The sequence below is a fragment of the Pagrus pagrus genome, assembly GCF_965226575.1.
Source record: "Pagrus pagrus genome assembly, chromosome: 12".
Taxonomy (NCBI): domain Eukaryota; kingdom Metazoa; phylum Chordata; class Actinopteri; order Spariformes; family Sparidae; genus Pagrus; species Pagrus pagrus.
In genome coordinates, this window is record NC_140196.1 from 29,525,787 (window position 1) to 29,551,809 (window position 26,023).

The following is a 26,023-nucleotide window of genomic DNA, read 5'->3' on the forward strand; positions in this document are numbered from 1 at the left end:
AACTGCGTCTATATTTAACACGTCTCAAAGGGAGGTGCAAACGGTTTGTATGCGTAATTGCGCACACATGGCTGCCGTTATTGTTGCAAGAAGGAGACGCCGAAACAATGGAAGGAGACGCCGAGAACGCATTTTTCACCCTCGTGTGAACATTTTTGGGATGAATGAGGAAACTATCATTAGAACATATCGCCTGTCCAGCCTTGCCATTTTGGAGCTGTTGGAAGAACTCAGAGCGGATTTGGAGCCAGCTACGAGAAGGAGTCACGCAATACCTGCAATAACAAAACTCCTTGCAAGTTTACTATTAGTATTATATTTATATTATTATACGCCAATTTTTCTTTTGTTCTTCTTCTGATGTCTTGGTATCTCCTTTTCACTTCATCCACTGTTCGCCTGTTTTTTCCAACAGCATTTCCAACTTTTTCACCAATTTTCTCCCACACGGCGTTCCTTTGCGTGACTGTCAGATTCCTTTGCTGCAGCTCATTGAAATGTTTATTCGCTTCCTCTACCAACACTTCTAATTCCAAAGGGTCGAATTTCACTTTGCGCTTTCGCTCTCTCAAACTCGCCATGCTGAAAACCATGAAACACACTCAGAATCAGAATCAGAATCAGAATTCCTTTATTTGTCCCGCAAATGGGGAAATTTCTTAGTCACAGCAGCCAAAGGACAGTGTCACACTAAACAATAATAAAAAGTAAAAAATAAACAATATAATAAGAAGATAAGATAGACTTAACTCATATATACAAAGTATTTACAATATGAACTTAGTATTTACAATATGACATGGTATTTATAATATGAACAGTATAAGTATGAACAGTTTGCTATTTTTATTTACAAACAATAAATAACAAATATGAGTATTAAAAATTGTCCAACTAGTGCAAACCAAAAAGTATGTGGATATGTGTATAGTTTTGTATTGTACAGTGCAGAGTGAGGTCTACTGGGAGCAGTGCTGGTTGTACAGTCTAACAGCAGCAGGAAGGAAGGACCTGCAGTACCTCTCTTTCACACACTTGGGGTGTATCAGCCTGTCGCTGAAGGAGCTGACCAGTGCGGTGATAGTGACCTGCAGGGGGTGGGACTCCTTCACCAGCAGCGATGACAGCTTGTCCATCATCCTGCTGTCTCCCACCACCTGCACTGGGTCAAGAGGGCATCCCTGGATGGAGATGGCCTTCTTGATGAGTTTATCAATCTCTTCCTATCTGCTGCCGAGATGCTGCTGCTCCAGCAGACTACACCATAGAAAATGGCTGATGCCACCACAGAGTCATAGAAAGTTGCTTCGCAAGCTGCTCAGCTAAACCCTCATTTAAATAGGCATGTCTCCAACACGTTTGCACCTGTTGTCATTAACGCAGTCACTCTTAGTAAATCGCCCGCAAACTGCGGTTCAACCCCACACACAAATTTGTAGATTGCGCACGCAGATTAGTACAAGCAATTTGGGATCTTAGTAGATCCGGCCCTCAGTGTTTATGTATGTTTCTATATTAATAATTATATATATGTTCTGTGATTTGTGTAGTGTGAAGTTTACAAACTTTAATTTTGTTATAGAACCTTGTGTTATATATTGACGAATAAATTACCTTGTAACTTGCACATTGTGGAAAAGATCATGGTCAAGATTAAATTATTAAATCAGCGTTCACTTTTGGTTTGACTCCCTGACATCACCGCTGCCCAGCTGCTTGCTTCGCAAGCTGCCCAGCACCCCAGAGATAAGCCTGCCCAGCGCCCCAGCGCCAAACCTGACAAGTGGCCCAGCTCCGGCATCCTGTGTCCCAGCTGATGCCACTCTGGTTCCGCCGTTGGGGGTCCCAGCCAATGTCACTCCAGTTCGGGCGTTGTGGGTCCCGGCCGACACCATATCAGCCAAAGGGCAGCCCAGCCAACATCAGCCAGTGGTTACCAGTCGGTGCCCCAGAAGACCTCCACCAGTGTTCCTCCATCGGCGGTCTGGTCGACTCAAGCCCCTGTACCTCCGTTGCTGCCCCAGCTGACTCTAGCTCCTGTTCCTCCATCAGCAGTCCAGCCAACATCCGCCAGTGGTTCCCAGCCTCCCAACCATCCTCCAGAAAGCTATCGGGCCTCTGCCACCAGCCTCCAGAGGGCCTCTACCTTCGCTGCTGGCCTCCTGCTCTTCCTCTGGAGGGCTTCCACCTTCCCCACTGGCCTCACGCTAGGCCTCTGGAGGGCTTCTGCCTTCGTTGCCAGCCCCCTGTTCGGCCTCCAGAGGACTGTCCCTTGCCCTGACCTGCTGGTCACCCCTGGTCTGGATCTATCCCTCACCGCGACCTCCTCGTTGTCCCCCGGACTTGTTCTGACCTCCTGGTCACCCCCCGGACTGAGTCTGTTTGCACTGTATTTAATTTTAATATATGAAACGCTAAAAGTATTCTTTTTTTTAATTATTTCTTATAGATTTCACAGTGCTTCAAAGGTGTCAGAAGTTCCTGAAATTATTCAATAAAGAAGAAAATGTCTGTGAAGCATCAGGCAAGTCTCTCTGTGTCTTTCGTACCAGGCCAAGGGCTGTTACACCATCAGCGCCTGTCTTTTCCCTCCTTTATGGCTTTTCCTCAAATCTCGAATCACTTACACCTTCTTTAGCTTCTTGACGTTTATGTCTGCGGTTGCATCATGAGTTTCCCCCCACTACTGTCTCATTTCTACACATCCCTTTAATTACTCTTTTGAAATATGAAAAGCCTAGATTATGAGCAATTGAGTTTCATCCAAGCTAACTGAAACAATATAAAATTATCAAGGTAATGAGCTCAGTGGTTGAAACAAAGCTAAAGTACTATAGTAGATGCTTTGTGATTTAGTTTATTGCTCCTTCATTCAGGGCCATTAATTCCTGTACTTCTTAAAACGGCTCCCGCAGTTTTCACAGTCTGCCTTCGATCAGGGTGCGCTTGTTTTCACGTGGGTATTGTATTGATGTCACTGTAGTAATAATATTAATAATTGAAAAATAAAACATTGTAACAAAGTGTTTTACAAATAAGAGATATAATACATTTAAAATGATCAAAGAAAGCAGGGTTACACTTCACATTTAGAGGAAAAAATAGAAACAGGAAAAAGCAAAACTAATGAATAATAGCAAAGACGGATGAAAGCACATTAATGTGAAACAAATAATGACTTCAATATTGAAAGGCTTTTATTCACAGTACAGGCAGTATTCACTCATTACCAGATTGTTCAGCCTGTACTAGATATGCTCTTGGCTGTTCAGTATCTTGCATTCGCATTATTTTCCTGTATTTTTGGGGGGCGAATTCTAAACCAGTTCTTCCGTGCACCAAGATCTCCAGTGTCAGTATTCTTACCATGCTGCCTGCCTCCACCCTATCTCCACACCCTGACTTCTCCATTCACCCACTCTACAGCGTGCCCCTCACCACCCCCCACCCTCCTCCCTTCATCTCTTTCAACCTTTATCATTAAAACCACTTTTACCTCTTTCCCTTTGTGTCAGTGTCTGCATTCCGGTCCAATGTGACCTTCTGTTATTTGGTTCTCAGGGGTGATATTGGCAGGGACAAACAAAAGGATTTCTTGCTTCTGACCAGAACGTAATTTTTGAGAGACAAGATAACACATTCGCCAGATGGTTTGAGTCAGTGGGTCTAATGTGGACATAAAGCTGTGTATCATCCACATAGCAGGGAAAATTAATGTTGAGATCTCGGATCATATGACAACAAGGGGCCCAGAATGGAACCTTGGGGAACTCCAGAGTGAGACGGGGTTTTCAGCATTGTTTTTGAGGAAAAAAAATACTGCATCCATAAGTAGAAAAGTCTGTCCTACCGACTCTTCCTCATATTTCTGTAAAGAAAAAAACATAACTTTCAATGATGCATCAGCCTCAAGGAAGTTCTGGCAAACCATCCAGCGACTCAGAAAAGAGAAGCATACCTCAGCCCAAGCTGTTTTCAGTCAGGGAGGGGACCTGCTGAACAGGACTGGGGAAAGTACCTCCTGAACCCAGCTAACATGTCCTCTGAAACTGAGGCAGAGCCTGAAGACTCGGGGGAAGACTTGTCCATATCCCTGGCAGAGGTCACTGAGGTAGTCAAGAAGCTCCCCAGTGGCAAGACGCCAGGGTGGATGAGATTCGCCCTGAGATGCTGAAGGCTCTGGACATTGTTGGGCTGTCATGGCTGACACATCTTTTCAGTGTTGCATGGAGGTCAGGGACGGTACCTTTGGAGTGGCTAACTGGGGTGGTGGTCCCCATTTTCAAAAAGGGGGACCGGAGGGTGTGTTCCAATTATCGGGGTATCACACTGCTCAGGCTCCCTGGGAACGTTGATTCTAGGGTGCTAGAAAGGAGGGTCCGTCCGATCGTCGAACCTCTGGAGGAACAATGCGGATTCCGCCCTGGCCGCAGAACAGTGGATCAGCTCTTTACCCTTGCAGGCTTGCTGGGGGGGTCATGGAAGTTTGCCCATCCAATATTCATGTGTCTTGTAGACTTGGAGAAGCCTACGACCGGGTCCCCCGGGGAGTACTGTGGAGGGTACTGAGGGAGTATAGGGTACCGGGGTCGTTGGTACAAGCTATGCGGTCCTTGTACAACCGAAGTGAGAGTTGTGTCCGTATACTCAGCACAAAGTGAAATACATTTCCAGTGGGTGTTGGACTCCGCCAGGGCTGCCCCTTGTCTCCGATCCTGTTTGTGATATTTATGGACAGGATCTCAAGGCACAGCCGTGGTAAGGAGAGTGTCTGGTATGGGGACCTCAGAATTGTGTCTTTGCTTTTTGCTGATGACGTGGTTCTGTTGGCTTTCTCAGCCCGTGACCTCCAGCAGGCACTGGGGCGGTTCGCAGCCAAATATGAAGCGGTGGGGATGAGGGTCAGCACCTCTAAGTCTGAGGCCATGGTTCTCTGCTGGAAAACGGTGGATTGCCCCCTCTGGTTGGGGAGTGAGCTCCTGACCCAAGCGAAGGAGTTTAAGTATCTCGGGGTCTTGTTCATGAGTGATGGGAGAATGGTGGCTGGGCTCAGCCTTAGGGATAGGGTGAGGAGCTCAGACATCCAGAGGGAGCTCAGAGTAGAGCTGCTGCTCCTTCGCGTCGAGAGGAGCCAGTTGAGGTGGTTCGGGCATCTGATCAGGATGCCTCCTGGGCGCCTCCCCATGGAGGTTTTCCGGTCACGTCCAACTGGGAGGAGACCCCGGGGCAGACCCAGAACTCGCTGGAGAGACTACATATCTCATCTGGCCTGAGAACACCTCGGGATCCTCCCGGAGGAGCTGGAAAGTGTCGCTGGGGAGAAGGAGGTCTGGAGCTCCCTACTGAGCCTGCTGCCACCCCGACCCAACCCCGGACAAAGCGGATGAAGATGAAGATGAAGATGGTAGGTCAGGATCTCAATCAAAACACATTATAACCAGTGTTGGGAGTAACGTGCTACAAAGTAACATGTTACTGTAATTCCACTACTTTTAGCGGTAACAAGCACGTAACAAAATATTTTTTTTAATCAAGTAACGCAATTACAATTACTGAAATTCAAATGAATTCTTACTGTCAATGACGTGGTTTACCCCGCATCACAGATGCGCATCGCACACATTGAACCTCATCTCATGCATTGATGTGGATAAGTGGCTAATGTCAGAACCGGAAACGAAATCTATCTACAGAAATGCTACCACAAAATGTGCAGGGCTGTGGAACAAGGCAAGTCGGTCAACGGTGTCTTCGGAGATTGTCAACGACGTTATTGCTAAGAAGCTGCTTGTACCTTGCACCACCAGGTGGAATTCGTTCTACGGTGTGGTAGCTCGAATTTCTGAGATACCTGTGGCCGAATTGAATACAATCTCCTCCCAACTTCAGCTGAAATGCATCAGTGAAAGGGAACATCAGGTCCTTTAAGAGTATTTTGTTGTGATGAAGCCACTTACTGTGGCTCTTGACATTCTGCAAGGAGAGGACAATTGTTTTTACGGATCACTCTTGCCCACTCTGGAGACATTGATGTCCAAGACTCTGGAATTAAAAAAACACCTTGCAAGAGCTGCTATTTTATTTTGTATTTATATTTATCCAATCAATAGCTCAGTTGCATTTGTTTGTGTCTAGGCAATGTGAAGTATTTATATGTGCAGGTCAATTTAGTAGCGATTGCTCGGTAGTCCAATTTATGCTATATGCCAAATATGCTTATTGTAAAATACACTTGTTTTTAAAACGTGTTTTAATACTCTTGTTATATCTTTTGTGTCATGTATTTCAGGCAATCAAAACACAATTTGCATGTGTTCTTGAGGATAAAGATGGACTACTGGCTGCTTCGACCCTACCCAAGTTCAAGTTACGTTAAGCAAGTCTAGTAGCAGAATGCAGAAAATATGTCCCAGAGCAGGATGAGCACCCAGGGGAAACCCCAACAACACAGCGTCGGGCATCTAGCAAAGAGGATGAATTCTTTTGCTTTGATGAGATTGAGGAGAATGCCTATGTCTATGCCTATGCCTATGTTAAAAATGCAGTAACTGATTACTTCAAATCAGGAGCCACAGGGATGGACGCTCTGAATCAGTTTCCCATAATAAAGAGAGTATAACTTAAATATAATGCAGCCACTCCGTCCAATGCCCATGTGGAAAGACTCTTTAGCCTTGGGAACCCGATTCTCTCTCCAAAGAGGAATAGGCTCTCAGACCAAAAGTTTGAGAAGCTTTGCTTCTTGAGGTAGAATCGCTGGTTTGAGAGCTAGCAATGTTGTGGCTACTGGTCAGAGATGAGAGATGAGACTTGTTAGACCATTTTAACGTTTGTTGAGAATCTCATCATGTTTGTTAAACCATTTTGTTAAGCTTTTGTTAAATCACATATTCAATTATATGCAGCACCTCAAGGCACCTTTGTTTCCTCTTTTAATTAGTGTTAATAGTGTTTTGTACTACTGCTTGATTTGAAGTTGTGATTTTGATTACAATAAATAGGTCTAAAAATGATGTTTATTGTGGTTGACTGTCCAGTACTGTTCACATTTACATTTATATATATATATATATATATATATATATATATATGTGTGTGTGTATGTATATGTGTATATGTATGTATATATATGTGTGTGCAAAGTTAAAGAGATAGAGAGAGAGAGAGAGAGAGAGAGAATATGTGCCTAAGTTCTTGGAAGAGAAGGTTCTTCTGTTGTATTTGCACTAAGTTTAACAGATAGAGATGTCAGAACACAGTCCAGACAGGTGTACAAATGTATTGATTTATTACCCATTTGCACAGTATGTACTTGTCAACATACACATGTGGATTGCACTCTCTAACAGTGACAAACCTTAGATTGCCAAGGGAAAAAGTCAAAAAGTTGTGCATGTTTACAATGGTATCCTGTACGCAATTTCACATTTAAACTTGTAATATGGAAGGTGAATGCCTATAAATATTAATGTGGAGTTGGGGGAGTTCCATTGAAAACAGTAACACCTTTCACTGTATTACCCTCCTTCTCAGTGCAGTCAGACTATGACTTCATTCTGATGTCAGTGTCCATTCCTTTGTTTCTTTCATGCACCTAAATTAAGAACTGCATCTCCTAATAAATTCATCTTCTTTGCACACTGTATATGCTTCAGGATTTTGGCTTTGTTGCCACAAACCCTAACCCTAGTCAGCTGAACTGCTTGAGCAATGCAGCATACAAATGTACTCTGTCCTTATTAAACAAACTTAAACTTATCTTATAGTTAAGCTGCATATCTAACAATACTGACAGGGTAGATACGCACAATCAGACCAGCAATCAGACATGTCCTAAAGTGACAGCAGTGTTCGAGCATGAGACAGCCAAAAAGAGCGAAGTCCAAGGTTGATGAAAACTGTATCTTCAACTACAAGGTTAAGTCAGAAACAGATTCTGATTACAATGATGCATTCATTACTCAGCAATTTCACCCGAGAGAAAAGTTGATGAGTTAATGTGAAATGAAAATGGCACACAGATTTTTCAACATTATATGTGCAAAATATAAAAAGAACATGATTTGCCGCAGAAATGGGAACTTCCAGAAACTCTAGAGCTTAAAGGAGCAAACCAGTGATCTCCATGTTTAGTCAGTTTACTACAAGTCATGTATACTTTACATACATTTCTAAAGAATTAATCTTAGAACATTACATTTTAAGATGGATATCTTGTATGTGCAGGGATTGATATTAGCATTTTGTACTCTTAACTTCATTTTGAAATAACAATGATCTTTCAAAAACTACCAGCAGCAAATTAAAACAACACATATAATTCAGTCTATTTACATACACAACAAAGCATCTCCAAATATACACTATGTACAATATTTCACTCTGCTTGACAAAAAAGCCTAGTAGCTCGATTTTAGCTTGTATCTGAAGTCCACATCGTAGGTAGGCTGGAGGATTCCCAGACCAGCACGCGACTGGTCTAGAGGTGGGACTTTGGTAGCAGGGTCCAATAGTTCCATGTCAAAGTAGGACAGCACCAGGGAAAGGAACTGCTTTATCTCATACACAGCAAAAAATCTGCCAGGGCATTTGGTGACCCCAGAGCCAAAAGGCATATAGAAGTAACGTAGCCGCCGGCCATTGCGGTGGAAAGTGGTTTTCTCCTGACCCTTCTCATCAAGGAAACGGTCGAATTTGTACTCCTACAGTGTGCAGAGGAGAGAGGGGGAGAGGAAAAGGAGTTTTCAGTAGTTTCAAGGTATAGTGATTACTTAAGAAAGATAGTTTTCTAATTATTTTGCAGTTATTACACAGTGGTCTTACATAGGGATCCTCATAGATTTCTTGATCATAGTGCAGCATGGGCGGATATAGGGCAATGACATCATCTTTTCTTATACGGTAAGCTTCTTGGTTGTCAAGGTGAAGCAGGAAGTCCTCTTTGGCAACACGCACATTCATGGAAGCACTGGAAAGACGCATGGCTTCTTTTATGATGCTATCTATAGGAAGAAAGACGTAAAGGAGGACAATAGGTTATTAACATCTATTTACTGCAATCAAGGGACAAAACATGGCTAAATTATGTACACAGACCAAAGTGGTTTGTTGTATACTGTACTATACTGTATATGAGAGTAGTCTTACCTAGAACAGGCATGTTGTCCAGCTGCTCCCTGGTGAAGCTCAGAGTGGGGTTGTTGGGGTCAACCGTCAGACCTGCGTCCTCCAGAACTTTCTGCACTTCCTCACGAGCTGCTTTGATAGCATCTGGACTCCTGAGAATGAAGCAGCCTGTTAGTAATGTTACTGCCACTGTTAGAGATGCACTATTGTTTAATGATATAGGATTACTCTGTTTCATTGTTTCTACTTTCCTGCAGTGGGGTTTATCTGTGACTGTGACGCTTGGTGCAGATACACATGTTTTGAAACCCTGCTTTATAAGCTTCATACACTGCAAGAGTGTGAAAAATATACTGTGACATTGTCCTAAAATGGACAACATGGACCCAGCTGAGATGCCTTCATGCCAGATTTTTTGCACCCAATGTGATATCATGGGATGTGATGTAACTAGCAAAACATTTTAAGGACATTTTGCCTGTCATGTCTATGTATTTTAATCTTTTGCATGTCATTTAACACTGTCTCCATAAGCCTTTCACTTGATATCTTCGTGTGTTTACACTTTATGAGTTTTGGACTTGCAAGAAAGAGGGGGGTCATGAGACATTCTTTGTCATAGTAACAACTATAAACATGTTAATGTTGTAAACATGTTAACGGGGTTGCACTTAGGTTAGGCTTAGGCATCAATACTACTTGGGTAGGTTTAGAAAAAATCATGGTTTGGGTTAAAATAAATACGTAAGGTTACATACACCATGAACTTATTTCAACTTACATCTCTAAGTTAACTCACGAAACACATGAGTTAACTTAGAGATATAAGTTAAAATAAGTTCATGTTGATCAACTGTCTGACAATGATAAATATGCAGCAATATGATGTAAGATCTCTGGTTATACAGTATGTGGGGTACAGGGATAGTTGACAGTGAATTGTTGTATATGAAGGATTTTGGTGGCTTTTTCCTAAATATATATTGCTGCACATGGGTAATGTCTTTTCTTGAGCTCTTGTCACGTTGGTGCAAGTCTGAGGGAGGTGAACGCAGTAATTGATGGTGACGTGATAGTATTGTTAGCTATTTAGCTAGGTACTTAAGCTAAATAGCCCATACAATATGTAATTTCTGCTGTGCTGAGAGTCTGATTTAGAACAAAACATGAGACATTTGGAATGTTTTATGGGGAGGAGCCGCTGCTCAGTCCTTGTGTGCCGTTGCTGACTTAAGTTAGCTCTCTGCTAATGTAGTAATCTTTGAGGTGGACAAACACTGCAATTGATCATTTGTATTAACCATCAGCAAAGAGCTTGCTTTGCTGGTGGTTAATACAACATTATAACAATCACCATTGCTGATAAAAATCTATCTGACGTGAATCAGGCACAAATATTCACAGATGAGGACATGTCTAAAAGTTTTATTCATATCAAATATAGTCTTGTTTGCCAACTTTTGTATCCCGGAAGTAGCGACGGTAACCTAATACCTTGAGTAAACTTTCTCTGGGATGGAACATTTTCCCAAACATTTAAGATAATGTGAGTACACAACTAAAAAAAAACATGTAACAAAGGCCTAGCCGTTTTCTGACATTTTAATACAGAATTCCTTTATATTATATGTTTAATTCAGCAAAGCAGCTCATGTTGACCTGACTGCTTACCAAACCAAAATATCTTCTTTTTAACAGTTGGGGTATAAATCATTTTAATTTAAAACAAGAATGTAAGCTACTTAGCCTATAGTTTCACAAACTTACTCTATACCAACTGAGTTAGACCAGCCAGTTAGACTGGTCTAATGTGGGTCTGAGATGTCTATGGCAACATAACCACCCTAGCCCCAGGCTATCTGTGTAGAGGTGTGTTTTTGTAATAATAATTAATCACACCTGACATGTTGTTGACAACAGAAAGACAGCTCATTTTATTTTTTGTATTTGCTAAGAATGGTTTAGAGAGGTCAGAGACTACAGATATACCTCCTTTGTGATTGCATCACTATATTTTCACAATTATCCTTGTAATTGTTAAGGTTTTCTTAAAGAAGCAAATTGTGTTTTGCAACTAAATTGAGTATCTAATAGCAACAGCTTGAAAGGTGTTGACTTACTCTAGAATACATAGAAAATGAATTATGCTATTATGGTGAGGAGCTTGTAAATCTTTCTGCAGCTGATAAACTTTCACTGGCATCTGACTCTTGATCTGACTCCATGATCAAACACTTTTTTACAGACACAGTATAGATAAATAGAACTATCAGCATACCTGATCATATACAAGAGACTCCAGAAGGTAGCAGGTAGGGTGTTAGCCTGTGAAGCCCAGAGCAGAGCGACATGGGTCCTGGCCTTGCTCAGGTCATTAAAGGTAGACAAGGAATCATTCAGGATCATCCTCATAGAGATTAGATCAGAAACATTCTTCCTCTTGGACAAGTTTTCAGGATTCATGGTCTTTGCTAGGTTCTAGACATTTGAAGAAAATAAGTACAAAAAATAAATTTAGATACATACATTTCTCTTATGTTTATTTGATCATTGCCTCAACTGAAAGTTGTAGGAAAAGCACACAAACCTCGCGGGCACTGTAGGCACTCTTGAAGACATGGATGGGCAGGCCAGCCACCAATGCCGGGAAGATCTTGTCAAATTCTTTGAAGTTCTCCAAAGCATTGAGCACCAAGGCTTTCTGAGCCTCCTGCCGAGCCTGACACTTATCGTCACCTAGTTCTTTACCAAACAGAGTCAGGTAGCCAGACTCAAACATCACCTGGAGTACAGCAGGACAGATGGAAACCCATTAGGAACAAATATATTGTTTTCGTTTCCAAATGTAGGGCATAGAGGCTATGGAAATGCTAACTCAGTATACAGTGTCCAAACTTAGTTACCAATCTAGTCCCAACTGAGAACTTTTTGTGTTAAATTTGAAATTTTGAATTTTTTTATAAAAAAAAGAAGTCTTTTTTTTTGGATGCAAATCTTATCTGGATTGTTTCTGCAATCTTTTGCAGAGCCTCAGGCCTGATAGTAAACTACTTATTACAGTGTCTTAAATTCTCTTGCTCTCAGTCTTAAGTCCAATTACTGACCTTGTAACAGAAAGCAAAGATGCCATCCACCTCCCACTGGTCCTTGCTGGGGCTGAGTGTATCCGATCTCAGCATGACATCCTGGAGGTGGCCCATCATTGTCTCTATCAGGGAGGGCAGAGCCTCACCCTGCAACGTCTTCAAAAATGTTTGGTGGAGGTTCTCTGTGGTGTGGCCATGGCGAGGGTCGAAGCTGTCATGGCCAAAAGCCTGGTCAGGGATAAAAGAAGGACTTAGACTCACAGATGAAAGCATGAAAAAGTCCTTCATGGAAGAAGAAGAAATCCTGACGGATTATGGTATGAATATTAAAACATGAAATCACAAAAACTGACCTTGACTGACGTAGCAAAGTGAAACTTCCTCCAATCCAGGTGTCTCCCCTGTCTGATGACTGAATGGTAAGAGAAGGGGTCACACAGGAAGTGGATGTACTGGCCTGCAATCTTGCAGGTGAAAATATGGCCGTATTTGTTTTGGCGGCTGCGGAGGAACTGGAGAGGGTTGGCCCCGAACTGCAGAGCACAGCCCAGGTAAGGGATGAAGCCATTCTCAACTGCAGGTTCACCAGGTTGCCTACAACCATTGACAAGAACGAGTCAGCAGACAATATTGAGTATGAAGCCAAAACAAGTAACAACTACCAGCAGAAACACTGATGCAAGGTCGAAGTCTTTTCTGTATTGGGTTGCAGTTGTTTGCCTGGATATAAACACTGATGCATAATACATTTTAATTAGTTATTGCTCATTTTGCTGCTTGCTATCACAATATTCAGCAACATTGATCCAATTTATAACCAGCTCATGGAACTTTTTTCTTTTTGTCTCTTTTTTCTTTTTGCCACAAAAGTGTCGACTGGTAATGTTTTCCCCTTGTAAGTCTGTGTGTGTTTGCGTGTGTCTGTGCGTGCATGCCTGCGTGTCATGGTAAAATGGGCCTGGAGACACTGACACCCGACCGGGTGGCCCAGTGTTTTTAACCCCAACACCCATCTTCATTATCAGCTACATCTTCAGTCTGAATATGTGTGGATGTGATATGATTACGCAACATCTCTGTGGTGAACTTATTGAGGAATTTTAGGTTTGACAATAGCAGCTAAGCACTAAGAGCACACTGGTGACAATGTTTGTGAATCAACTGCATACCAAACAAATGTGACCATCCTTACAAAAGCTTTTGTCTTGTTAGAACACACAACATGCATACTTGTGTCATTCACAATAGTGTGGTTACACCAGTGGTCACATGAATCATGCACAGTATTGTTACTTTTCCTGGAAAAGGCTGCGTTAGTGTTGATCTGAGTGTCACTCAGATCATTCTAGATTAGGAGATTCCTATCAATGTTACACAAATACAGATACAGCAGCTTAAGTTAAAAGAAAAGCCTTACCTGCGTCGCATCCCCACAGCGAGCCATAGAAGGCAGCAGAATCCTACCACTACTGCCCAGATCAGAGCGATGCTTATTATCATGGTGTTGATGTTGATGATGATGAGAGGATGTTTTTCTAAGAGTTTTTCCAATGCAGAGACAATGAATGCAAAGTGACACTGCCTGTCGCTGCAGATTGAGTAAGCAACCTGTGACTATGTTTCAGTAAGCAGTGCTGGTTCAACCCAGAGTGATGACAGGCAGTGTGCAGCAGGTTTTTATGCCTGCTTTAACCCTTAGGGTGGACCCAAGGGCGGATTCATGGGAATGGTATGATGTCATCACTGGAGCCAGCGTCAGCACAAACACACAAATAGGAAAAGACAAAGTATCATTCTTTGTTGTGCAACAATAGGAGCATTATTATACCATCTGCAATCATTTTCTTTGACACACTGCATATAGTTTTGGGTAAAGGATGTCCAAAACCTGCAAATTGTATTGCAAGATCAGACCGTTTTTTTAAAATTCTGACACAAACTGTTTATATTTGTATAAACATGCTTTCAGATTTCATTTTCAGATTATTTTAATTTTGTGAATTTATTTTAAAATAATGGTAATCATAATAAAAAAAAAAAAATTAAAATCATCAAGCCTGTTCTGTCAGAGGAGTTTCTCTAGGAAACAAGATTCCATGCATGTATGTGTTCGAGTGATGGCCTTGACTGGAGTCCATTACCTGAACGACCATGCTGTGATAGTACATCTGGGTGGGTAAATAGATTCAAGGTCCCTGCTGTGTGCCGTGTGTGTTTGTGTGTGTGCACGCGCACGTGTGCACTTGTGCACGTGTGCAGGGGCTTCGGAAGTTGTGTTTAAACAGTAGCTGAGGTTGTAGTGGTAATATTTTCACTATACTTGTGTAGATGTTTTAATTATAATAAACTGCCTTTGAAGCATTAGACTGCACCTCACTATGTGTGCTTTTTCACAGCTAGTAAAAGCAGTTTTGCCACCGTCACCATTTGTTAAGCATGTATGAGATTAGACAAAAATATAGCATACTTTGACACAATCATACTTATTATACTCAAGGACTCTTGGAGATCCTAATATACTGTTACACACTATTTTACACGACCAGGCAACTGGAAATCAAATGCAATACCATATCAGATCCAAAATGTATATTTTACCCTTACTACCAAATAATAATGCAGACACCACGCTTAATGCCAACATGGACATATGATTTGTTAATTAGACAACGCAGACTGTAATTTGGCAAATGTAGTCCCATACTAATAATGGACAGACAAAGAACAGAGCTCAGAGGACAGTGAGTTTATTTGGGCTTTATTTAACATAGTTTCACTATTACAGGGTAATTGGTTGCTTATTACAATAAAATAAAGCCAAACAACATCGTAGTCTCTAGTAGCCTTGAATGAGCAGTCTTCACTTGAGAAGACAGCCAGCCTGAGTAAGGAGAGAGAACCAGAGGGATAAAATCAAGGTCAAGAGTGTTGCTGTTGATTTGTGGATCCTAACTACTCTCTTGAAATGACATTAGGCATTCTGTCACATTTCATATGACCGCACATTTCATATGACCGGCGTAAACTCAATGTGCTTAAAAATAAAAAGTAAACACCATACATGACAAAATTGTATACAATACAATAAAATACAATAAAAGACATTAGATAAAGAGTTGTTATTATTGTTAAAAGGGTGTGATAATAATAATAATAATAATAATAATGATTAATTTTGATAAAGTGCTACCTGTTAGCCAATCATTTAAGACCTAGCCAAAAGCTTGCACAAAAAGAAATGTTTTTAGTCTGCTTTTAAAAGAACACATGGTAGACCTCAGTTCTTATGGTAGAGCAGTGAATCCCAAAGTGTATTTATTAAGTGAAAAAAAAAAGAGTGAGGTGAATCTGTTTGGACCAACGAGCAGCATTTTAGTCTTTTGAGCATTCAGATGCAGAAAATTCTTAAACATCTAGAGCTCGACTTCTGACAAACATGACTCGAATTCAACCAGCTGGGAGGAATCATTGGCTGTCGGGGGAAGATGTATTAGCATGTCATCCATGTAGCAATCGTACATTATGTTGTGTTTTTTGAAAATGTGACCCAAGAGCAGCATATGCACAGAACAAGTGATGACCCAGTTCTGATCCCTGTGGAACAACAAATCTGACCTGAGAGCAGGATAGCATGATGTTACTGAATGTGACACTTGAAATGTGAAATATTACTCAAATATGAACCAAAACAGGAAAATGCTAGCCCCTTGAGACGGATAAGAGTTTCTAAACAATGTAGGAGAATGTTGTGATCCAGTGTCAAAGGCTGCACTTAAGTCAAGTAACAGCAAGACGGAAAAAGGATCAGAGTTTGTGGTGGTTAACAGGTAATCATTACCTGTCTTGCAGTCTTGGTGGAGTGCTTGGGTCTGAAACCTGATTGAAACTCATCAAGAAGGTTATGACTGGAAAAATGGGCAGTTAGTTGGTTGGCAACCACCTTTTCCAACATTTTGTACCAAATGGGGAGATTGGTCTGTAACGGCTTAGTGTTTGTGGATCAAGGTTGGGTCTTTTTAATAATGGTGTAACTGTGGCTGTTTTTAAAAGCTGTGTACCAGTGCCATAACTGAAAGATATATTGATGATGTCAAGTAGGGGGTGTCCAATCACATTAAACAGGTCTTTTATGAGGTTGCTAGGGATGGGGTCCAGAATACATGTGGGTCAGTGCATGTGGATTAAGGACTTTCTATCCAACAGCCCACAGACAGTCAGACTCTGTCCAGACCTCTCCTCAAGCCTGCCCCTCAGCACCAGAGCACCACAAGGTTGCATGCTGAGTCTGCTGCTCTACTCCTTTCACACATATGACTGCATCTCTGCACACCACTCAAACATAATTATTAAATTTACATACGATTGGGGGGACTGATCTCAAACAGGGATGAGATGGCCTACAGAGCAAACTCCTACAAACTAACAGGATGGTGCACAGACAACAAACTCACACTGAACATAAAAAAAAACAAAGAACTTATCAACTTCATGGACACAGTGAGGACCTTTGTTCTTTAACAGGAGAGGAAGCGGAGAGGGCCTCCAGCTTTAAGATCTTAAGGGCCCACATCACAGAGGACGTGACTAGATACTCCCAGTGCCTTGGCCATCTCCCTCCAGCCAGCTGCCACTTTGTTCAGGTTTGTTTAGTGAAATGAGGAAGTATCATACAGATAGCTCCTCATCTGAACTTCATGAATTAACTGGTTCTTGTCCATGTCTATGCGAGCGACAGGAATGAAAATAGAAACAGGGCGACAAGGTCAAAATGGCACACTGCGTCACACTGTGTAGTGCCGCAATGCTCGTCGCCAGTTAGGACACAGTAGGAAACAATACAATCAAGCTGATTTCATCACTGACGCTCACTTATGTTGCATGCAGTTAGGACAAACCCTCTTACTGGTTTGGCTTGTTCTATTACACAATCTTTGCAGGTTATTAAGTGTTATAATGGATAGAATTGTAGGAATGATGGCCAGAAAAGTTCAACTCAAGTTGAAATAAACTGCAGTCACTTCTCTTCATTTAAGGTGTATTCAGATTAAATTCGAAGAAAATTTTCACTTCACATTATTTAATCAAATCTGACCACTATGTTTATTTGCAAACATCCAATTAAGCAACTCTATAGAGTTATGAATGAGTCATGCCTGTGTTGTGTTTTTTTCTTGCCTTCCACATGTTCATGAAGGGGAGTCATATTGACCCATGATAAGTGTGTTTTTTTTGCATTAGTTGAAACATTTTCAGAACACTTGGACACCTTAATCTGCTGCGGAGCAAATTCTCATGTCTACACTTCCACTCATGTCGTGGGTTGCTGAACTGCTGCGGCTCACTCTCATATTCCTGTCAATTGCGCTGCTGCAGCACGGACACTTCTAGCCCTGTCTTTTTACATGGAGTTTGCTTTTGATTAATATCAATAAAATTGATGATGTGATTTTCCTTTACCCCGCTGAAAGAGCGAGACAGCGGGAGGGGAAAAGAGACGGAGGGATGGAGTAAAAGAAAAAGAGAGTGCACAGCAAAAAAACTGCCCTTTAACTATTGTTTGATTCTCTTCATGTCTGTGACATATTCTACAGATAAAGACATACAGTACTAGTCAAGCCGGTGTGTGTGTGAGGCTGCTCTAACCTGTTTACATGGACCCCGAAATGAAAAGCAAGACGTTCGACCACATACAAGCACTGCTCAAGCAGGCAGTGTGTTCAGCCCGTTAGGGCCCCATCATAGATCATTGCCTGCATCTGTTTTATAATCATCTTCTATCTATACATTCTGATATGTTTTTGTTAATTATCTTGTGTGGCCTGTCCTCTTCCAGGTCACCATGGTGTGGAGGAGGTTGTGTGGCACAGGCACCACTCGGCCACGCCTTGTCCTGCCCAGTCGCCATCAAGGATCTGCATTCTTAACATACTGTATATTTCATAATCTACTTTGAATAGAAATTTGGTCATTGTAATCTGTATACTCTCTGATTTTGTTGGTCTGCATCTATTACATGTTTCTCTGTCCTGGAAGAGGGATCCCTCCTCTGTGACTCTTCCTGAGGTTTCTTCCTTTTCCTCCTGCTACAGGGTGTTTTTCTCAAATCAGGGTGTCGCACACTCTACAGACTATAAAGCCCACTGAGGCAATGTGATTTGTGATGAAATAGAGATGCATAAAAACAAAAGCAAGTAAAATATTACTTTTAGTCACCAATGATCATAATGTGTCACGATCATTAATATAAATAACAAAGTATTGTATCACAAGAGATTCTTTGATTCATGCTCTTCTCCGTAACACTGTCAGAGACCTCAGTCAAATTAAACCTGATTTACTGCACATGAAAGTAATTTATCTTGTCTAAAGTCGGACAGAAGGTGGGGTTGTCTCCCGAAGCCCAAGGTCTTAACAGGCATATCTAAAAGGAGTTCACACTCATATCAATATGAATGAACTGTAATAGATACCTAGATGACTTGAAGGAGATAACAGCCTGCAAGGCCACCACAGCCAGAGATATGAGATAGTGGTCTAAATGGACAAGGTCAACACTGTTGATAACAGGTAGTTAATGTATTCAGCACCTTGACCTTAAATATGATGAAACATGGTTTATTTATTAGGGCTTACAAATCAAACACGTCTGGTCTGCAGGTCAGGCTGCTCTTAGATCATATCACTGGGTGATACCTTACAAGGGAATACTTTTCTATTTGCTTGAGTAAGTCCTTAGTTTCCTAGAGGGCTTATGGACTGATATGATAATTATCTATAAGTGTTGATGTTTAAAACTATTTCAAAGAACCAAAGACTAATACCTGCAGAATTAACTACACCCACTGTGTAGGAAGGTTCATTTTCATTTTACAATCAACTACCACTCTTTCCAATGAACTTCAATCTGCATTTGTATTCTTGAAGTGTCTTTCGGTAATCAGCCGCTCTATTGACCTTGACACTCAATTAGCCCTTTTATCTATACTGCTGTCTAGCCCATGAATGGAGGCTGATGTGCAAGGCGAGCAATAACCAGTGATACACACTCACACACCCATGGAGGAGCCACCGGGAATACACTTTGACATTTGTACTTTTTTATTATCCTTTATTTTCACAGGGATATTCCCACTGAGATTCAGAATCTGTCCTGGCGCAGACAGCAGCATAAAAAGTTTCACATACAGCAACAATCAACAACTTAAAACAAACAACATAAACATTTTCACATAGATTTACATTTTTTTTAATAGTCCCAACTATTATCAGGACCTTAAGATGCTCCGATTTATCAAAATACATTCCTATTCAGCCGTCTCCTGATTGGTTCAGGCTTCCAGGGATTTTTGTTTCTTCTACTTTTGATGATATCATTCATTTAGACCCAACCCTTTTTCAATACCATTACTTCGATGGGTTGTCATTATGAAGATGAATTTGTTATCATGGCCATTATACCCAATGAAGATGTTGCAGTTCAATTTAAGTTTTTTAAACCACTTCATAGAAGGATTTCTAAATTTGTGTGGAAATGCCCCTGACTTAAATTGGGAAAGTCACTGGTGGACAAAGGAGGGTTAGCACTGGCCATATAATGGGCTTTCAGTGGACTTCACAAATAAGATACATTTCTGAATGGATGAAAAGTGTCCTTAATCTACATTTGTGGATTTGGAGAACACTGGATGTGAGCCTGCTCTTGTGATGATTTATAAATAATGTAGTCTCACTACTGGGAATAAAAGACTACTTCTACTGTCAGAAATACTCTCAAAACCTGCAATGAATAACGCAGGATTTTGGTATAATGAAACATTACCCTGCTTCAACACCTCTTTATGTAAACCTGATTTTGTGCAGTCTTGTTCAGATGTGGGTTTCAAAACATGGAAGGATGCTGGTATTTCTAAAATACAAGATCTTGTAACTTTTTCACAGCTCAGGATCGAATTAAATCTCATTGAAACACAATTTTTAACTTATTTACATCTTAGGAGTCACATCCAATCCAATGGGCAGTATTTCACCCCTACTCAATGTTTAGTTTAAAACCTTTTTGTCAGAAATGTTATGTTTTTCATTTGTTTCTATGCAAATTGATCGATCATTGAAGTTAAAATTGTAACTAACTATTAAGTATGTATTTATTTACCCTTATATTCACCTTTCCTAAGTTTCATTGTTGCATTTTTGTTTTACACAATAATTGCTAAATAAAACTTTTGGAGGTATACATTGATACTAAATTCTGAGAGCAACTCATTCTATTGGTGTAACAAACACAGTTCAGGTGTATATGTAGGCATACTGAAGTACCATTGTCACACATATTTGAGTAAAGCCTGCTCAAAAGCCTTTCCAGCTGTTTGGAATGTTTCATTTCAGTTATTGTCAACACAAACAGCCTTTTGTGTTTTGCCATATATTACATAATTATATTAAGTTCAAATATTGTAGTGCAAGTTTGCCTTGGTGTATTGGACAGTCAAGACCATAAATACAGAATACAAAAATTCTGATACAAAAATAAGGAAATACTAAAGCAAATACTATAGCAAGTACAGTATGTATGTTTTAGACCCACAACACTGTACAATTTTGTGCAGTCCTCTTCATCATGGGATGTGCAAAAGTTCACAATATACAGAATATATGGGATGATGGTCAAAGATGTCAGCTGATGTCAGAGACAACAGATGCAAAATAGCTGCTAGCTACTTAAAATTGTGCTCTGTCCCTGTAAAATTCAACAATACAAATAAAAATGCATAGAGACAGACGTCCACTGGGGGGCTTGTTGATGAGACCAACTGCAGATGAGCATAAAGGGCAGGGTGGTAATTCATCACTGGGGGTGGCTGGACAGGAATTCTGGTCCTAAAAAGACAAAGATGTGGCAGGAAAGTTAGTTTAGCTCATACACATTGTTTTTATTAGAACATGTTAGCACTGTGTGTATTATACAGTGAGAACAGTTATTTAAAAAGTGGGTGGGACTTTGGACCTGATAAAGGACTTTGATACTGTAAATCATGACTTACTTATAAAATTTAAAAAAATATATATATAAAGCAAACTTTTTCCAAACAATAAGATATTGTTTAGCATTTAAGGCTGCCCAACTCTATATGCACGCCATGATTTTATCACACTTCTCTTACCGTGTAACTGTATGGGGCCAGGCCACCCAATCAGCAATAGAATCGACAGTCATGGTGAAATGTTTCCATCCACTTGTAAAGGACATATATATCATGGCAGTCTTCACTTACAATGATTTCTACAGCTCTCATTTTTCTGTGATGGAATGAGTGGATGGAGCTCAAAGTGCCTAACTGAGGTGAAACTGGCAGAGGGACATTTAACCAAATATTAGAATTACTGCATGTATGTTTTTGATCCAGCAGATTTGGTCACATGTTCAGAAGACCTATAATAAATTCATTACTTAACTATGGTTCTGTCATAGAAGCCGTTCTGGCTTAGGTTAAGTTGGTTGTTGTTTTCAACATACACTGTGTAAGACAAACTTCCTACTACCTTCCAACAAGATTACCTGGATACACTGTATGTGTCAAGTATTGCTGTATGTGAACTAAAAATCTAATAAAAAGATTTATGAAAATAAATAAATTCATTACTGAACCAAACTTCATGACTGTTTTTGTGACAAAGTAGTTTGTGTTCCACTCATTCATCACAGAAACTTGAGAGCTGTAGAAATCAATGGGACTGAAGACTGACATGATGAACATGCTCTTTATGAGTTATTTTGACCGCGACTGCATGTGGTCATTACACAAACAAGTCCTGAAAACACTGGATCAGAAGTCAATGAAAAAGTATAATTTATCAAGCTTTGACAATTTCATGTCTGTTTTACTGTTAATCTATATGCATCTATGAGGCCGCTTGTCAATGTCCGCTTGATTGTTAGTTTTTATGTCTATTTTAAAGTGTTGTATCATTTGTTTCTTTCCCTTAAAATCAGGGACAAGGACTGCAAATTAGCCATGGCTAGAAGTCCCATATACACTGCATTAGTTACACTGTGATCTTTTGATAAAGATGCAACAATACCATATTGTCTGTGTCAAATAAACTAATAAATAAAACACGTGGTCAGAAAGTCATTCATGTGTAAGTCAAGAAAGGATGGCAATAAAATGTCTAAAGTAAGGCAGCGGCTGTAGTGAAAAGCAGCATGTACTGTATATGTGGACTTGCTTTGAGACTTGACCCCAGCTTCAAAAAGGGAAAACATAAAGTAGTAAAATACGACAAAAAAACACACAGGTTGCCACTTTAATGACACTTTAATTTCACATTTGAAACAAATAATTTCACAGATGATTGGCTTTTTTCACATCTGGAGTAGGGTCGCAGCAGGGTCAGCAGGGTATTCCTGACGTCCTTCTCCCCAGCAGTGCTTGTGTTCCCAGACCAGATGAGATATATAATCTCTCCAACGGGTTCTGGGTCTGCCCCGGGCTCTCCTCCCAGGTCATTGTGCTTGTTAAACCTCCAAGGGGAGGCACCCAGAAGGCATCCTAACCAGATGCCCGAACCACCTCCTTTTGAAGCCAAGGAGCAGCTCTATTCTAACCTCCCTGTGGATGTCTGAACTCCTCACCCTATCTCTAAGGCTGAGCCCAGCCACCCTACAGAGGAAACTCATTTTGGCCGCTTGTATCCGCGGATCTTGTTCTTTTAGTCACTACCCACAGCTTGTGGCCATAGGTGAGGCTCAGAAAGTAGATATACTGGTAAACTGAGAGCTTTGCCTTGTGGCTCAGCTCCCTCTTCACCACAACGGTGGTGGTTTACAGAATTCCATTACATACGTTCATATGTGACCGGCTTTTCTTCACATCTGGATTAGAATTACCACATGTAATGTAATGTCACATGTGAACTGGACACATTCACAAGTCATTGTCTTTTTTCATGTGGCTTAAAATGCCCAAGCAGTCCTGCAGTGACAGAGTAGATGAAGAATCGGTTTGTAGTTGTGAGAGTTGGCATGATGGCAGCTGTGTTTGGCTTTGCTGCTGCCTGTCCCATCTTGTCCTACGTGTCCTGTCTGTTGATTTATTTGTTCTTCAGTATCTTAACAATCAAATTGCTGCTCGGTTGTGTGATTGCCAGACTCTTTTGCCATCATGGTGGATCATGGTGTTCCACATCCTGGCTGTGGACTACAGCACAGAAGTTTCCACAGACAAGGAGGAGGTGAGGGAGAAGGGCAGAGCTGAGATGGATCTCGAAGCATATCCTGCCGCTCCATAGTACATGGTCTGGGATGTCAGAGTCTCAAATTATCTCTTCTTGCACACTGATGCAACAGGATGTTGGGTCTCACCGCTGCTTTTGATTCTGTGGACCACTGCAGCTTGGCTGATAATCCCAGGCAATAGGCAGACAATATTCACTTATGCATCTCGTGTAAGCCTCAAAGTTTAAAAACTGAGAGTCTGTTCTACAAAATGGAACCTTTAACAAGCAGCTCAATACTCACTTGCTTGGACTTTCTTTCATTTAGTTTATATCATCTTATTGACTTTTATTCTTTTAATGTTTATGTGTATTTTTAATGTCTGCATGTCATGTATGTTGCTCTGCCTTTTATTTGAATGTTGTCTTTTATTGTGAAGCACTTTGTGACTGTGTTTGAAAAGTGCTACATAAATAAACCTACTTACTGTAATTACCATGAACATTCAGTCTGAGTAACTGTGTATTTGGAATTTTCACAGAATGCAACAAAAACAATCATAGAAGAGAGATTCAAAGTTTTGGTTACATTTTGAAGCGTGGAGAGCAAGATGTCCAACTTCATACTGTATTTACTGTGCTCATGTCAATAAAACAAAGAGAGAGAGAGAGAGAGAGAGAGAGAGAGAGAGAGAGTGTGTGTGTGTGTGTGTGTGTGTGTGTGTGTGTGTGTGTTTATGGTTTGTTTTTTATTGTACACTGCCCTCTACTGACAAAACGCCTGCACTACATATTACTCCATGAACAATGTATTTGTTAATCAGTCACCATTACATCACAACAGTCAACAAGTTGATGCAGCAGCCCAGATGTCCAGCCCAAGCACAACAACCAGTTTAAAGGGACAGTTCACCCCCAAATCAAACATTCATAGTTTTGGTCTTACCTGTCGTGCTGTTTATCCATCGACATTGTTTTGGTGTGAGATGCTGAGTTTTGGAGATATCAGCTTCCTCTTAAATATAATGGAACTAGATGGCAGTTGTCTTGTGGTGCTCAAAGTGCCAAAGACATACATTGAAAACAGCAATGTCTCTTTCCAGAAATCATGACCCAGTTACTCAAGAAAATCCACAGAGACACTTGTTGAGAGCAATTCAAGTAGGACTATTTTTTTTTCTGCCAGACCACACCCAGCAGACTTCACCCAGCAGATAGTCCAGGCAAAATAGCGTTTTACGACAGACTAATTGTAATAGAATTTTTTTCATCATACATCATTTCTATGAGGTGTCCAGAACAACATACTAAAAGTCCTAAGAAATCCTAGTTGGGGAAATATGTTTAATTCTCATCAATCCAAGATGTGTGCCAATGAGGCCGGACAACAGTACACCCCAATGGGGCTATTTTTTTCCTTTACTCCTATCACAATGAAACTTTACACAATGAAAGTATCCATGAAAAGTCAATTTTTTTGTATTACAAGTTTCTTTGAAAATGAATTTAAATATGCAAATGAGCTATACACTAATCGTAATATGCCCAAAATACACCCAAATAGGCTTAATTTTTTCCTTTACTCTAACCATAATGAAACTTTACACAATGTGAGTATACATGAAGGGTAACTTTTTTTGTATGACAAGCTTCTTTGAAAATTAATTTTAATAAGCAAATTAGCTCAACACTAATTGAATATGCCCAAATTTCATAAGACGAAAACTCTTTCCAAAAAATGTATTGTAATTAAAATGTTTTTGTTGTGTGATATCAAACACACTGATCAGATTTTCATGAGCAATTTCATCAAAATATTGTTGTTTTATGGAATTATGTCAAAAAAAACATTCATACATGACGGATGCATATTTCAGTCAAATCTTCACCCAACCATCCTACTGCCAATGGCTGATGTCAGTGTTGCTTTTGGACTGGCCTCTAACCTGCCTGGCTTGGTTGAACCTACCAGTATAGCCCTCAGGGTCATGGAGGCACACAAGCTTCCCCACCATGACAAGGTAACAGGGGAAGGTTAGGCCTTGTGTGTTTAGTGTGTTAATTATCATTTATGTTTATCATTGATTTGTTTGTAGTTAATTTTAGTAATTGCGCATGCTTTCTGTTCATGTCTATCCTCCCCCGTCTGTTTATTATTTACTATTATATCTCAGTTTAGTATTATGGTATGTTTCGGTTGCTGGATTCTTCTTTGGTTCTTAGTCCTGCTCATAGCCATCTGATAAATCAGGCAACTGGGAGTTTGTACAGCTAGTACCACGACATTCTCCGCATATGGCAGTGCAAGGGAGCCCATATTTCTTGCATGTACATCTCTTTGTGCTGCAGTCTTGCTTGCAAATACAGTGGACTACATCCAGTAATTCTGGTGGTGCAGCAGGCTGATCAGTCATTGTTGGCATAAATCTACCATCCATAACATGCCATCCCCAGTCTTTTGGGTTCATGCTTTCACTTCTACCTTTCCACTCCATCATTTGGTAAAACACACAAAGACTATGGAACTTTGCAGCTGTTGCTGTTGGTGGTAGAGTTTGAGGTTCCACTGGAGATGTGTTGTTAGATACTTTCTCACA

The 26,023-nt window shown here is 40.7% G+C and overlaps 1 protein-coding gene across 1 annotated transcript; it reads right to left on the reverse strand.

Annotated features, from left to right (window-relative positions):
• Positions 1–7,298: 7,298 nt before the first annotated feature.
• cyp7a1 (cytochrome P450, family 7, subfamily A, polypeptide 1) lies at positions 7,299–13,854 on the reverse strand. Its single transcript, XM_084368180.1, has 8 exons — positions 13,630–13,854; positions 12,566–12,806; positions 12,231–12,440; positions 11,714–11,908; positions 11,405–11,604; positions 9,148–9,278; positions 8,824–9,002; positions 7,299–8,702 (listed from the first exon to the last, which is right to left on the reverse strand). The coding sequence occupies exons 1-8, from the start codon at positions 13,710–13,712 to the stop codon at positions 8,400–8,402; spliced, it is 1,542 nt and encodes a 513-aa protein (XP_084224306.1). The 5' UTR covers positions 13,713–13,854; the 3' UTR covers positions 7,299–8,399.
• Between the last annotated feature and the right edge of the window lie 12,169 nt (positions 13,855–26,023).

Excerpts from the sequence above, each read along its gene's own strand:
- cyp7a1 (XM_084368180.1), bottom strand. The coding sequence starts at position 13,712 with ATGATAATAAGCATCGCTCTGATCTGGGCAGTAGTGGTAGGATTCTGC. Across the intron at positions 12,807-13,629 it reads GCTGTGGGGATGCGACGCAG|GCAACCTGGTGAACCTGCAG; the intron begins GTAAGGCTTTTC and ends CAATGGTTGTAG. Across the intron at positions 11,909-12,230 it reads TCTTTGCTTTCTGTTACAAG|GTGATGTTTGAGTCTGGCTA; the intron begins GTCAGTAATTGG and ends GCTGTACTCCAG.